This window comes from Oncorhynchus kisutch, linkage group LG24 (genome assembly GCF_002021735.2).
Source record: "Oncorhynchus kisutch isolate 150728-3 linkage group LG24, Okis_V2, whole genome shotgun sequence".
Lineage (NCBI taxonomy): Eukaryota > Metazoa > Chordata > Actinopteri > Salmoniformes > Salmonidae > Oncorhynchus > Oncorhynchus kisutch.
This window is the reverse complement of record NC_034197.2, coordinates 45,202,271-45,216,458: the sequence shown is the minus strand read 5'-3', so window position 1 is coordinate 45,216,458 and position 14,188 is coordinate 45,202,271. Positions and strand designations below refer to the sequence as shown.

The 14,188-nt window shown below is 45.0% G+C and overlaps 1 protein-coding gene across 1 annotated transcript in view; it reads left to right on the top strand.

Annotated features, from left to right (window-relative positions):
* Positions 1 to 7,486, top strand: part of LOC109885021 (NF-kappa-B essential modulator-like) — a 45,939-nt gene extending 38,453 nt beyond the window's left edge. Inside the window, 1 exon segment of the mRNA XM_031803836.1 lies at positions 7,144 to 7,486. Coding sequence (XP_031659696.1) covers positions 7,144 to 7,304 — 161 coding nt within the window. The 3' untranslated portion in view covers positions 7,305 to 7,486.
* The last annotated feature ends 6,702 nt before the right edge of the window (positions 7,487 to 14,188 follow it).

Sequence of the window (14,188 nt, the reverse complement as noted above, 5' to 3'; positions counted from 1 at the left end):
GGCTCTAAACCAATGATGGCCCATTGGCTCTAAACCAATGATGGCCCATTGGCTCTAAACCAATGATGGCCCATTGGCTCTAAACCAATGATGGCCCATTGGCTCTAAACCAATGATGGCCCATTGGCTCTAAACCAATGATGGCCCATTGGCTCTAAACCAATGATGGCCCATTGGCTCCAAACCAATGATGGCCCATTGGCTCCAAACCAATGATGGCCCATTGGCTCCAAACCAATGATGGCCCATTGGCTCCAAACCAATGATGGCCCATTGGCTCCAAACCAATGATGGCCCATTGGCTCCAAACCAATGATGGCCCATTGGCTCCAAACCAATGATGGCCCATTGGCTCCAAACCAATGATGGCCCATTCTATAGATATGTATAGGTTTTTGTGTGCTCTAGGGCAACAGTGTCTAGATGGAATTTGTATCTGTGGTCCTGGCAACTGGACCTTTTTTGTAACACCATTATTTTGGTCTTACTGATATTTACTGATAGAGCCCAGGTCTGACAGAATCCGTGCAGAAGATCTAGGTGCTGCTGTAGGCCCTCCTTGGTTGGGGACAGAAGCACCAGATCATCAGCAAACAGCAGACATTTGACTTTGGATTCTAGTAGGGTGAGGCTGGGTGCCGCAGACTTTTCTAGTGCCCTCACCAATTCGTTGATATATATGTTGAAGAGGGTAGGGCTTAAGCTGCATCCCTGTCTCACCACACGGCCCTGTGGGATGAAATGTGTGTTTACTGCCTATTTTAACCGCACACTTGTTGTTTGTTTACATGGGTTTTATATTATAATGTATGTTTTTCCCCCAACACCACTTTACATCCATTTGTATAGCAGACCCTCATGCCAAATTTGAAGTCAACAAAGCACGAGAAGACTTTGCCTTTGTTTGTTTGTCAATTAGGGTGTGCGGTGTGAATACATGGTCTGTCGTACAGTAATTTGGTAAAAAGCCTATTTGACATTTGCTCAGAAATGTTCGAGTCTGTTGATGAAAATGCAGAGGATTTCCCCAAGGTTGCTGTTGATTCATATCCCACGGTAGTTATTGGGGTCAAATTTGTCTCCACTTTTGTGGATTGGGGTGATCAGTCCTTGGATCCAAATATTGGGGAAGATGCCAGAGCTGAGGATGATGTTATATAGTTTTAGTATAGCCAATTGGAATTTGTGTCTGTATATTTTATAATTTCATTGAGGATACCATCAACACCACAGGCCTTTTTGGGTTGGAGGGTTTTTATTTTGTCCTGTAGTTCATTCAATGTAATTGGAGAATCCAGTGGGTTTCTGGTGGTCTTTAATAGTTGATTCTAAGATCTGTATTTGATCATGTATATGTTTTTGCTCTTTATTCTTTGTTATAGAGCCAAAAGGATTAGAGAAGTGGTTTATCCATACATCTCCATTTTGGATAGATAATTCTTTGTGTTGTTGTTTTAGTGTTTTCCAATTTTCCCAGAAGTGGTTAGTCTATGGATTCTTCAATTACATTGAGCTGATTTCTGACGTGCTGTTCCTTCTTTTCCCGTAGTGCATTTCTGTGATTCACCATAGTGATTCACCATAGTGATTCAATCACCATAGTGAAGGCGAAGACTCCGGTTTCACAGGTCTCTATGTTTTTGGTTGGACAGGTTTCTCAATTTCTTTCTTAGATTTTTGCATTCTTCATCAAACCATTTGTCATTGTTGTTGATTTTATTCGGTTTTCTATTTGAGATTTTTAGATTAGATAGGGAAGCTGAGAGGTCCAATATACTGTTAAGATGTTCTACTGCCAAGTTTACACCTTCACTATTAGAGTGGAACGTTTTGTCTAGGATGTTGTCTTAAAGGGGATTGAATTTGTTGTTGCCTAATAGATTTCTGGTAGATTTCTACACTACTTTCCTTCCATCTATAGCATTTCTTAGGTGTACCTAACATGTCCCCTCGAAGCCTACCATTGACTATGTACATACCCAGCGTGTGACAGAGCTGTAGGTGTACCTACCATAGGAGTCTCCTCGAAGCCTACCATTGACTATGTACATACCCAGGATGTAACAGAGCTGTAGGTGTACCTACCATGTCTCCTCGAAGCCTACCATTGACTATGTACATACCCAGCGTGTGACAGAGCTATAGGTGTACCTACCATGTCTCCTCGAAGTCTACCATTGACTATGTACATACCCAGGATGTAACAGAGCTGTAGGTGTACCTACCATTGGAGTCTCTTCGAAGTCTACCATTGACTATGTACATACCCAGGATGTAACAGAGCTGCAGGAGTTGTGCCCTGTTTTTGTTGGTTATGTTGTCATAGTTGTGCCTAGGGGGGCATATGTGGGAGGGAATGATGTCACCTCCAGGCAGGTGTTTGTCCCCCTGTGTGCTGAGGGTGTCAGGTTCTTGTCCGGTTCTGGCATTTAGGTCGCCACAGACTAGTACATGTCCCTGGGGCTGGAAATGGTTGATCTCCCCTCTAGGATGGATAAGCTGTCATCGTTAAAGTATGGGAATTCTATTGGGGGGATATACAGTTAGGAGAACAAGTATTTGATACAATGCCGATTTTTGCGGGTTTTCCTACTTACAAAGCATGTAGAGGTCTAATGTAGAGGTCTAAACCTGAAGGATCTGGAGAAGGTATGTATGGAGGAGTGGGCCAAAATCCCTGCTGCAGTGTATGCAAACCTGGTCAAGAACTACAGGAAACGTATGATCTCTGTAATTGCAAACAGGTTTTTGTACCAAATATTAAGTTCTGCTTTTCTGATGTATCAAATACTTATGTCATGCAATAAAATGCAAATTAATTACTTACAAATCATACAATGTTATTTTCTGGATTTTTGTTTTAGATTCCGTCTCTCACAGTTGAAGTCTACCTATGATAAAAATTAGACCTCTACATGCTTTGTAAGTAGGAAACCCTGCTGATTTTGCAGGTTATCAAATACTTGTTCTCCCCACTGTAGGTAGCACACAGGAGAGCATTTTTCTCTGTTAAGATCATTTCCTTTTGAATTTCTACCCAAACGTAAAATGTTCCTGTTTTGACAAATTTAATAGAGTGGGTCAGGTCTGTTCTATACCAAATTAGCACTTCCCCTGAGTCTCTTCCCTGTTTCATACCTGGTCGTTTGGTGGATGGGTCTACCAGCTCTCTGAAACCTAGAGGGCAACCAGTGCCAACCAGTCCATCTCCTCTATATAGGAATATACACTGGGTATACCACCTGAAACCTAGAGGGCAACCAGTGCCAACCAGTCCATCTCCTCTATATAGGAATATACACTGGGTATACCACCTGAAACCTAGAGGGCAACCAGTGCCAACCAGTCCATCTCCTCTATATAGGAATATACACGGGGTATACCACCTGAAACCTAGAGGGCAACCAGTGCCAACCAGTCCATCTCCTCTATATAGGAATATACACGGGGTATACCACCTGAAACCTAGAGGGCAACCAGTGCCAACCAGAATATACACTGGGTATACCACCTGAAACCTAGAGGGCAACCAGTGCCAACCAGAATATACACTGGGTATACCACCTGAAACCTAGAGGGCAACCAGTGCCAACCAGTCCATCTCCTCTATATAGGAATATACACGGGGTATACCACCTGAAACCTAGAGGGCAACCAGTGCCAACCAGTCCATCTCCTCTATATAGGAATATACACGGGGTATACCACCTGAAACCTAGAGGGCAACCAGTGCCAACCAGAATATACACTGGGTATACCACCTGAAACCTAGAGGGCAACCAGTGCCAACCAGAATATACACTGGGTATACCACCTGAAACCTAGAGGGCAACCAGTGGGTCCATCTCCTCTATATAGGAATATACACTGGGTATACCACCTGAAACCTAGAGGGCAACCAGTGGGTCCATCTCCTCTATATAGGAATATACACTGGGTATACCACCTGAAACCTAGAGGGCAACCAGTGGGTCCATCTCCTCTATATAGGAATATACACTGGGTATACCACCTGAAACCTAGAGGGCAACCAGTGGGTCCATCTCCTCTATATAGGAATATACACTGGGTATACCACCTGAAACCTAGAGGGCAACAAGTGGGTCCATCTCCTCTATATAGGAATATACACTGGGTATACCACCTGAAACCTAGAGGGCAACCAGTGGGTCCATCTCCTCTATATAGGAATATACACTGGGTATACCACCTGAAACCTAGAGGGCAACAAGTGCCAACCAGAATATACACTGGGTATACCACCTGAAACCTAGAGGGCAACCAGTGGGTCCATCTCCTCTATATAGGAATATACACTGGGTATACCACCTGAAACCTAGAGGGCAACAAGTGCCAACCAGAATATACACTGGGTATACCACCTGAAACCTAGAGGGCAACCAGTGGGTCCATCTCCTCTATATAGGAATATACACTGGGTATACCACCTGAAACCTAGAGGGCAACCAGTGCCAACCAGAATATACACTGGGTATACCACCTGAAACCTAGAGGGCAACCAGTGCCAACCAGAATATACACTGGGTATACCACCTGAAACCTAGAGGGCAACCAGTGGGTCCATCTCCTCTATATAGGAATATACACTGGGTATACCACCTGAAACCTAGAGGGCAACCAGTGCCAACCAGAATATACACTGGGTATACCACCTGAAACCTAGAGGGCAACCAGTGCCAACCAGAATATACACTGGGTATACCACCTGAAACCTAGAGGGCAACCAGTGGGTCCATCTCCTCTATATAGGAATATACACTGGGTATACCACCTGAAACCTAGAGGGCAACCAGTGCCAACCAGTCCATCTCCTTTATATAGGAATATACACTGGGTATACCACCTGAAACCTAGAGGGCAACCAGTGCCAACCAATCCATCTCCTCTATATCATGTTTGTTGAAGGATGACAATGTCCGTATTTCCAATTTCTTTGATGAAGTCTAGGTTCCTGCTCTTTAGGCCAAAGGCAGATGACCTCAGGCCTTGGATATTCTCTTCTCAATTCACTTCAAAAGGCTTTATTGGCATGGGAAGCATATGTTAACATTGCCAAAGCAAGTGAAGTAGATAAATAAACACAGAATAAAGACATTTCAAATGTCATATGATGTCTATATACAGTGTTGTAACGATGTGCAAATAGTTACTGTACAAAAGGGAAATAAAAACATAAGTATGGGTTGTATTCACAATGGTGTTTGTTCTTCACTGGCTGTGATGCACACTGTGGTATTTCACCTGATCTCTCTGTGATGGCACACTGTGGTATTTCACCTGATCTCTCTGTGATGGCACACTGTGGTATTTCACCTGATCTCTCTGTGATGGCACACTGTGGTATTTCACCTGATCTCTCTGTGATGGCACACTGTGGTATTTCACCTGATCTCTCTGTGATGGCACACTGTGGTATTTCACCTGATCTCTCTGTGATGGCACACTGTGGTATTTCACCTGATCTCTCTGTGATGGCACACTGTGTTATTTCACCTGATCTCTCTGTGATGGCACACTGTGGTATTTCACCTGATCTCTCTGTGATGGCACACTGTGGTATTTCACCTGATCTCTCTGTGATGGCACACTGTGGTATTTCACCTGATCTCTCTGTGATGGCACACTGTGGTATTTCACCTGATCTCTCTGTGATGGCACACTGTGGTATTTCACCTGATCTCTCTGTGATGGCACACTGTGGTATTTCACCTGATCTCTCTGTGATGGCACACTGTGGTATTTCACCTGATCTCTCTGTGATGGCACACTGTGGTATTTCACCTGATCTCTCTGTGATGGCACACTGTGGTATTTCACCTGATCTCTCTGTGATGGCACACTGTGGTATTTCACCTGATCTCTCTGTGATGGCACACTGTGGTATTTCACCTGATCTCTCTGTGATGGCACACTGTGGTATTTCACCCAGTAGATATGGGAGTTTTCGAAAACAACTCAATTTATGACATTCTTTGTGGATCTGTGTAATCTGAGGGAAATATGTGTCTTTTGAGAGCCATGTCTGCCTACGGCGGCCTTTCTCAATAGCAAGGCTATGCTCACTGAGTCTGTACATAGTCAAAGCTTTCCTAAAGTTTGGGTCACAGTGGTCAGGTATTCTGTCACTGTGTACTCTCTGTTTAGAGCCAGCTAGCTCTCTCGCGCTCGCTCGCTCTCTCGCTCTCTCTCTCGCTCGCTCGTTCTCTCTCTCGCTCTCTCGCTCGCTCTCTCTCGCTCTCTCTCTCTCTCTCTCTCTCTCTCGCTCTCTCTCGCGCTCTCTCTCTCTCTCGTTCTCTCTCTCGCGCTCTCTCGTTCTCTCTCTCGCGCTCTCTCACTCGCTCTCTCTCGTTCTCTCTCTCGCGCTCTCTCGCTCGCTCTCTCTCGTTCTCTCTCTCGTTCTCTCTCTCGCGCTCTCTCGCTCGCTCTCTCTCTCGTTCTCTCTCTCGTTCTCTCTCTCGTTCTCTCTCGTTCTCTCTCTCGTTCTCTCTCTCGTTCTCTCTCTCGTTCTCTCTCGTTCTCTCTCTCGTTCTCTCTCTCGTTCTCTCTCTCGTTCTCTCTCTCGTTCTCTCTCTCGTTCTCTCTCGTTCTCTCTCTCGTTCTCTCTCGTTCTCTCTCTCGTTCTCTCTCGTTCTCTCTCTCGCGCTCTCTCGTTCTCTCTCTCGCGCTCTCACTCGCTCTCTCTCGTTCTCTCTCTCGCGCTCTCTCGCTCGCTCTCTCTCGTTCTCTCTCTCGTTCTCTCTCGTTCTCTCTCGTTCTCTCTCTCGTTCTCTCTCTCGTTCTCTCTCTCGTTCTCTCTCTCGTTCTCTCTCTCGTTCTCTCTCGTTCTCTCTCGTTCTCTCTCGTTCTCTCTCTCGTTCTCTCTCGCTCGTTCTCTCTCGCTCTCGCTCTCTCTCTCTCTCTCTCTCGCTCTCTCTCTCGCTCTCTCTCTCAGTAAATAATACAACTAAAGAGACATACATAAAACGGTATCAGTCAATATAATAAGACTAAACATAAGTTATTGCGTACTATGCAGATGTTATTATCCAGTGTCCCTCAGGCTGTTGCTCCTTTGAGTACTTTTTCCTTTAAAAAGATACAATTTGGAGTAAATGTAGTAATTTCTGTCTCTCTCATCCGCAGGGAGTGCCTTTAACTCCTCCTCCCGCAGCGTGGGATTGTCTGCAGAGGGAGTGGCTGGAGGCGGGGCTGAAGAGCTTCCTGACTACCGCTGTCCAAAGTGCCAGTACCAAGCCCCCGACATGGACACACTGCAGATACATGTCATGGACTGTATCCAGTAACACACACACTTAGACAGATGTTTGGGGGGGCTGAAACAACAGTAGCTCATCAGCATGATGACATTGTCATAGACCCCTTTCCTTCCCATCCCTCTCCACCATATACAGTCCTCCCCCACACCTCCCTCCATATCCCCTCCCTCTCCACCATATACAGTCCTCCCCCACACCTCCATCTCCACCATATACAGTCCTCCCCCACACCTCCCTCCATATCCCCTCCCTCTCCACCATATACAGTCCTCCCCCACACCTCCCTCCATATCCCCTCCCTCTCCACCATATACAGTCCTCCCCCACACCTCCCTCTCCACCATATACAGTCCTCCCCCACACCTCCCTCCATATCCCCTCTTTCTCTCCCTCTCCACCATATACAGTCCTCCCCCACACCTCCCTCCATATCCCCTCCATCTCTACCATATACAGTCCTCCCCCACACCTCCCTCCATATCCCCTCTCTCCCTCTCCACCATATACAGTCCTCCCCCACACCTCCCTCCATATCCCCTCCCTCTCCACCATATACAGTCCTCCCCCACACCTCCCTCCATATCCCCTCCATATCCCCTCTCTCCCTCTACAGTCCTCCCCCACACCTCCCTCCATATCCCCTCTTTCTCTCCCTCTCCACCATATACAGTCCTCCCCCACACCTCCCTCCATATCCCCTCTCTCCCTCTCCACCATATACAGGCCTCCCCCACACCTCCCTCCATATCCCCTCCCTCTCCACCATATACAGTCCTCCCCCACACCTCCCTCCCTCTCCACCATATACAGTCCTCCCCCACACCTCCCTCCATATCCCCTCCCTCTCCACCATATACAGTCCTCCCCCACACCTCCCTCCCTCTCCACCATATACAGTCCTCCCCCACACCTCCCTCCATATCCCCTCTCCCTCTCCACCATATACAGTCCTCCCCCACACCTCCCTCCATATCCCCTTTCTCTCCCTCTCCACCATATACAGTCCTCCCCCACACCTCCCTCCCTCTCCACCCCCTCTCCACCATATACAGTCCTCCCCCACACCTCCCTCCATATCCCCTCTCCCTCTCCACCATATACAGTCCTCCCCCACACCTCCCTCCCTCTCCACCCCCTCTCCACCATATACAGTCCTCCCCCACACCCCCTCTTTCTCTCTCTCCCTCTCCACCATATACAGTCCTCCCCCACACCTCCCTCCCTCTCCACCCCCTCTCCACCATATACAGTCCTCCCCCACATCCCCTCTTTCTCTCTCTATCCCTCTTTACATATTTTATTTATTTAACTAGGCAAGTCAGTTAAGAACAAATTCTTATGTACAATGACGGCCTAGGAACAGTGGGTTAACTGCCTGTTCAGGGGCAGAACGACAGATTTGTACCTTGTCAGCTCGGGGATTTGATCTAGCAACCTTTCAGCTACAAGTCCAACGCTCTAACCACTAGACTACCTGCCGCTCAATCTCTCCATATCAATCATTCTCTTTCTCTCTCTCCATATCTTTCTTTCTCTCCATATCAATCTCTCGCTCTCCCTCCTTCCTGCTATCCCTCTCAGGCTGAAAGTGTAAATGAGTCTTCTGACCCTGTGTACCAGGGTGTATTCATTACGGAAACCGTTTAAGAACCAAACTGAAGCAAACAGAGCAAAACAAGTTTCTATTGGACAAATTCAGGTAGGTCCCGCCCCGTTTTGTTCTGTTTGCTTCAAGTTCGGGAAACGTTTTGCAACAAATTGAATACCGCCCTGTGGTGTCTGTCAGTATGTAAGAGCATGATAATTCACCATGGCCATTTGTGTGAGTATTGTCTGTAATTCTAGGTCTTTCGAGTACAGTGTTTTAAATTGTTGTATTAGAGACGTAATAAATATATAAATATTGACATATTAAAACCTTCCGAAGCTTTGATATGTTTTGGCTCCCAAATAGTTTTCCAGTTCCCTGCTTTACCTGAGCTGAGTGCATGATGGGGCACTGGGATGAGACCACTCTGACTCACATATGGGAGGTCAAATCCTCATTTCCACAGAAAGATAATTGTTTTGCTGTATTTAGTATGTGGTTTAATCCAAAATATACAAATAAAATCGAGAAGAAAAAGTGAGGTGGTTGATTAAACAATGTGAAAGGATGTTCCTGACGCCAGTGATGGAAAACCCAGGCTTTCTAAACCTTTGGAGGTTTCACCAACACAAAAACGGTTCATTACTCTTGAGGTTTGAACACAGTGACATCTGCTGGTCAGAATTAAATATTAAATCCAGATCCTACCTGCTGAGCTACAGCCCAGGTGCTATAAACAAAATACATTTAATTAAGTTCATAAATTAGGTGTCCAGGGGAGGTTCGGTGTTTGAAAACAACTTGGCATCAATGAAAACACTGGCATCACGGCCAAAATCAGCAGGATCTGGCATTCTGCAACAGAATGTTCATGTGATCAAAATAAGCTTCGGACGATTACGTCGTCATATGTTACTTTGCTTCGAAACGAGAAAAACTTTTTTTTTCTTCTACTGTGTCATTGATTGTTTGTTATTGGCTTGTTTATTGTTTATTCCATGTGTAACTCTGTCGTTGTCTGTCACACTGCTTTGCTTTATCTTGGCCAGGTTGCAGTTCTAAATGAGACCTTGTTCTCAACTAGCTCACCTGGTGATTCTCACCTGGTTGGCATGGCAACACGACAACATTAAACCCAATCAAATATGCAATTATTAAAACATGTATCCCGGTTTACAGTCAAGCAATACCTGTCAGTTGTGCTAATGTTATGAACTACAAACTATGGTTCTTGGAGTCAATGAATCAATTGAAAGTGACTACAATTAGAAATGTTTCTACTGTGTAAAGATGACAAAGTAATCTGCTCTGTTTACATTTGTTCCAGACACTTCAATCTGACACTATTGTTAATGTTTGACAAAACGTCTTCAGCCACCGTAGGACAGAGAGCCGCTGGTTGGCATTTGACTTCAGTGTCTGTACCAGGAAAGGACATTAGACGTTAGGTCCCCATGATATCGAAGCTTCTTACCGTCTCCACTGCAGCCCAGTCCATATCGATTTTAAAAAACTGGAACAATGGATTGTGCTACACTTTGTACAACTCCAGTTTGCCTATTGTCCCAATAAATGTCAATTATACATTTCTACATGCGTCACAGTGCATTTTCCATCATAGCTCTGCTTTCAACTCCATCCCACAAACTGGTTAGCAGACTCAGGGCTCAGGGTGAAAACCCTGTAATAATACATTTGGATTTTTTTTACATTATAATAAGAGCCTCCACATTGGTGTATCCCCAGAATGGACTCGACCATGGTACACATGAGTACATGAAGGAGCTGTGGGACCTGACATAATGGTGATAGGACAACAGTCTCAGTGTAAGCAAAACAAAGTAGATGGTGAAACTTGACCATTCTCCCATCTACTGTACATTAACATGGAGAAGATCAGCAGCTTCAAGTTCCCTGATATCCTTTTCTGCCCTCAGTTACTTCACTCAAAGTCCCACCAGTGCTTCTCCACTACCCTCATAGTCCCTTGACATACATAACTACTTTGCATAAGGCTCAGTTTAATCTAAGAAATCAGACATTTTTAAATATTAAAGCTGCATAATGTATTACTGTGTCCGATTGATTCTGGTTGGTTGTAAATGTTTTTGAAAACTTTCACTACAACTTGATTTTGCTGATTGGACAATCCTGTCAGAAAACCTTTCATAAATATCAATGAACTTATTACGAACGAGGTGGTCATGCAACAAACCTTTTGGATAATACCCCTTAAAATCATTATTTAAATCAAATTGTATTGGTCACATGTGCCAAATACAACAGGTGTAGGTAGACCTTAGAGTGAAATGATTACTAACATTAACCAACAATGCAGTTTAAAAAAAAGTTAATAATTCAAGAGCATCAGTGAAATAACAATATATATATACAGGGTATTACGGTACAGAGTCAATGTGGAGGCTATATACAGGGTGTTACGGTACAGAGTCAGTGTGGAGGCTATATACAGGGTGTACTGGTACAGAGTCAATGTGGAGGCTATATACAGGGTATTACGGTACAGAGTCAATGTGGAGGCTATATACAGGGTGTTACGGTACAGAGTCAATGTGGAGGCTATATACAGGGTGTTACGGTACAGAGTCAGTGTGGAGACTATATACAGGGTATTACGGTACAGAGTCAATGTGGAGGCTATATACAGGGTATTACGGTACAGAGTCAATGTGGAGGCTATATACAGGGTGTTACGGTACAGAGTCAATGTGGAGGCTATATACAGGGTATTACGGTACAGAGTCAATGTGGAGGCTATATACAGGGTATTACGGTACAGAGTCAATGTGGAGGCTATATACAGGGTATTACGGTACAGAGTCAATGTGGAGGCTATATACAGGGTATTACGGTACAGAGTCAATGTGGAGGCTATATACAAGGTATTACGGTACAGAGTCAATGTGGAGGCTATATACAGGGGGTACTGGTACAGAGTCAATGTGGAGGCTATATACAGGGTATTACGGTACAGAGTCAATGTGGAGGCTATATACACGGTATTACGGTACAGAGTCAATGTGGAGGCTATATACAGGGTATTACGGTACAGAGTCAATGTGGAGGCTATATACAGGGTATTACGGTACAGAGTCAATGTGGAGGCTATATACAGGGTGTTACGGTACAGAGTCAATGTGGAGGCTATATACAGGGTATTACGGTACAGAGTCAATGTGGAGGCTATATACAGGGTGTACCGGTACAGAGTCAATGTGGAGACTATATACAGGGTGTTACGGTACAGAGTCAATGTGGAGGCTATATACAGGGTATTACGGTACAGAGTCAATGTGGAGGCTATATACAGGGTATTACGGTACAGAGTCAATGTGGAGGCTATATACAGGGTATTACGGTACAGAGTCAATGTGGAGGCTTATACAGGGTATTACGGTACAGAGTCAATGTGGAGGCTATATACAGGGGGTACTGGTACAGAGTCAATGTGGAGGCTATATACAGGGTATTACGGTACAGAGTCAATGTGGAGGCTATATACAGGGTATTACGGTACAGAGTCAATGTGGAGACTATATACAGGGTATTACGGTACAGAGTCAATGTGGAGGCTATATACAGGGTATTACGGTACAGAGTCAATGTGGAGGCTATATACAGGGTATTACGGTACAGAGTCAATGTGGAGGCTATATACAGGGTATTACGGTACAGGGTCAATGTGGAGGCTATATACAGGGTATTACGGTACAGAGTCAATGTGGAGGCTATATACAGGGGGGTACCAGTACAGAGTCAATGTGGAGGCTACATACAGGGTATTACGGTACAGAGTCAATGTGGAGGCTATATACAGGGTATTACGGTACAGAGTCAATGTGGAGGCTATATACAGGGTATTACGGTACAGAGTCAATGTGGAGGCTACATACAGGGTATTACAGTACAGAGTCAATGTGGAGGCTATATACAGGGTATTACGGTACAGAGTCAATGTGGAGGCTATATACAGGGTATTACGGTAGAGTCAATGTGGAGGCTATATACAGGGGGTACTGGTACAGAGTCAATGTGGAGACTATATACAGGGTATTACGGTACAGTGTCAATGTGGAGGCTATATACAGGGTGTTACGGTACAGAGTCAATGTGGAGGCTATATACAGGGTATTACGGTACAGAGTCAATGTGGAGGCTATATACAGGGTGTACCGGTACAGAGTCAATGTGGAGACTATATACAGGGTGTTACGGTACAGAGTCAATGTGGAGGCTATATACAGGGTATTACGGTACAGAGTCAATGTGGAGGCTATATACAGGGTATTACGGTACAGAGTCAATGTGGAGGCTATATACAGGGTATTACGGTACAGAGTCAATGTGGAGGCTTATACAGGGTATTACGGTACAGAGTCAATGTGGAGGCTATATACAGGGGGTACTGGTACAGAGTCAATGTGGAGGCTATATACAGGGTATTACGGTACAGAGTCAATGTGGAGGCTATATACAGGGTATTACGGTACAGAGTCAATGTGGAGACTATATACAGGGTATTACGGTACAGAGTCAATGTGGAGGCTATATACAGGGTATTACGGTACAGAGTCAATGTGGAGGCTATATACAGGGTATTACGGTACAGAGTCAATGTGGAGGCTATATACAGGGTATTACGGTACAGGGTCAATGTGGAGGCTATATACAGGGTATTACGGTACAGAGTCAATGTGGAGGCTATATACAGGGGGTACCAGTACAGAGTCAATGTGGAGGCTACATACAGGGTATTACGGTACAGAGTCAATGTGGAGGCTATATACAGGGTATTACGGTACAGAGTCAATGTGGAGGCTATATACAGGGTATTACGGTACAGAGTCAATGTGGAGGCTACATACAGGGTATTACAGTACAGAGTCAATGTGGAGGCTATATACAGGGTATTACGGTACAGAGTCAATGTGGAGGCTATATACAGGGTATTACGGTAGAGTCAATGTGGAGGCTATATACAGGGGGTACTGGTACAGAGTCAATGTGGAGACTATATACAGGGTATTACGGTACAGGGTCAATGTGGAGGCTATATACAGGGTATTACGGTACAGGGTCAATGTGGAGGCTATATACAGGGTATTACCGGTACAGGGTCAATGTGGAGGCTATATACAGGGTATTACGGTACAGTGTCAATGTGGAGACTATATACAGGGTATTACGGTACAGAGTCAATGTGGAGGCTATATACAGGGTATTACGGTACAGTGTCAATGTGGAGACTATATACAGGTTATTACGGTACAGAGTCAATGTGGAGGCTATATACAGGGGGTAC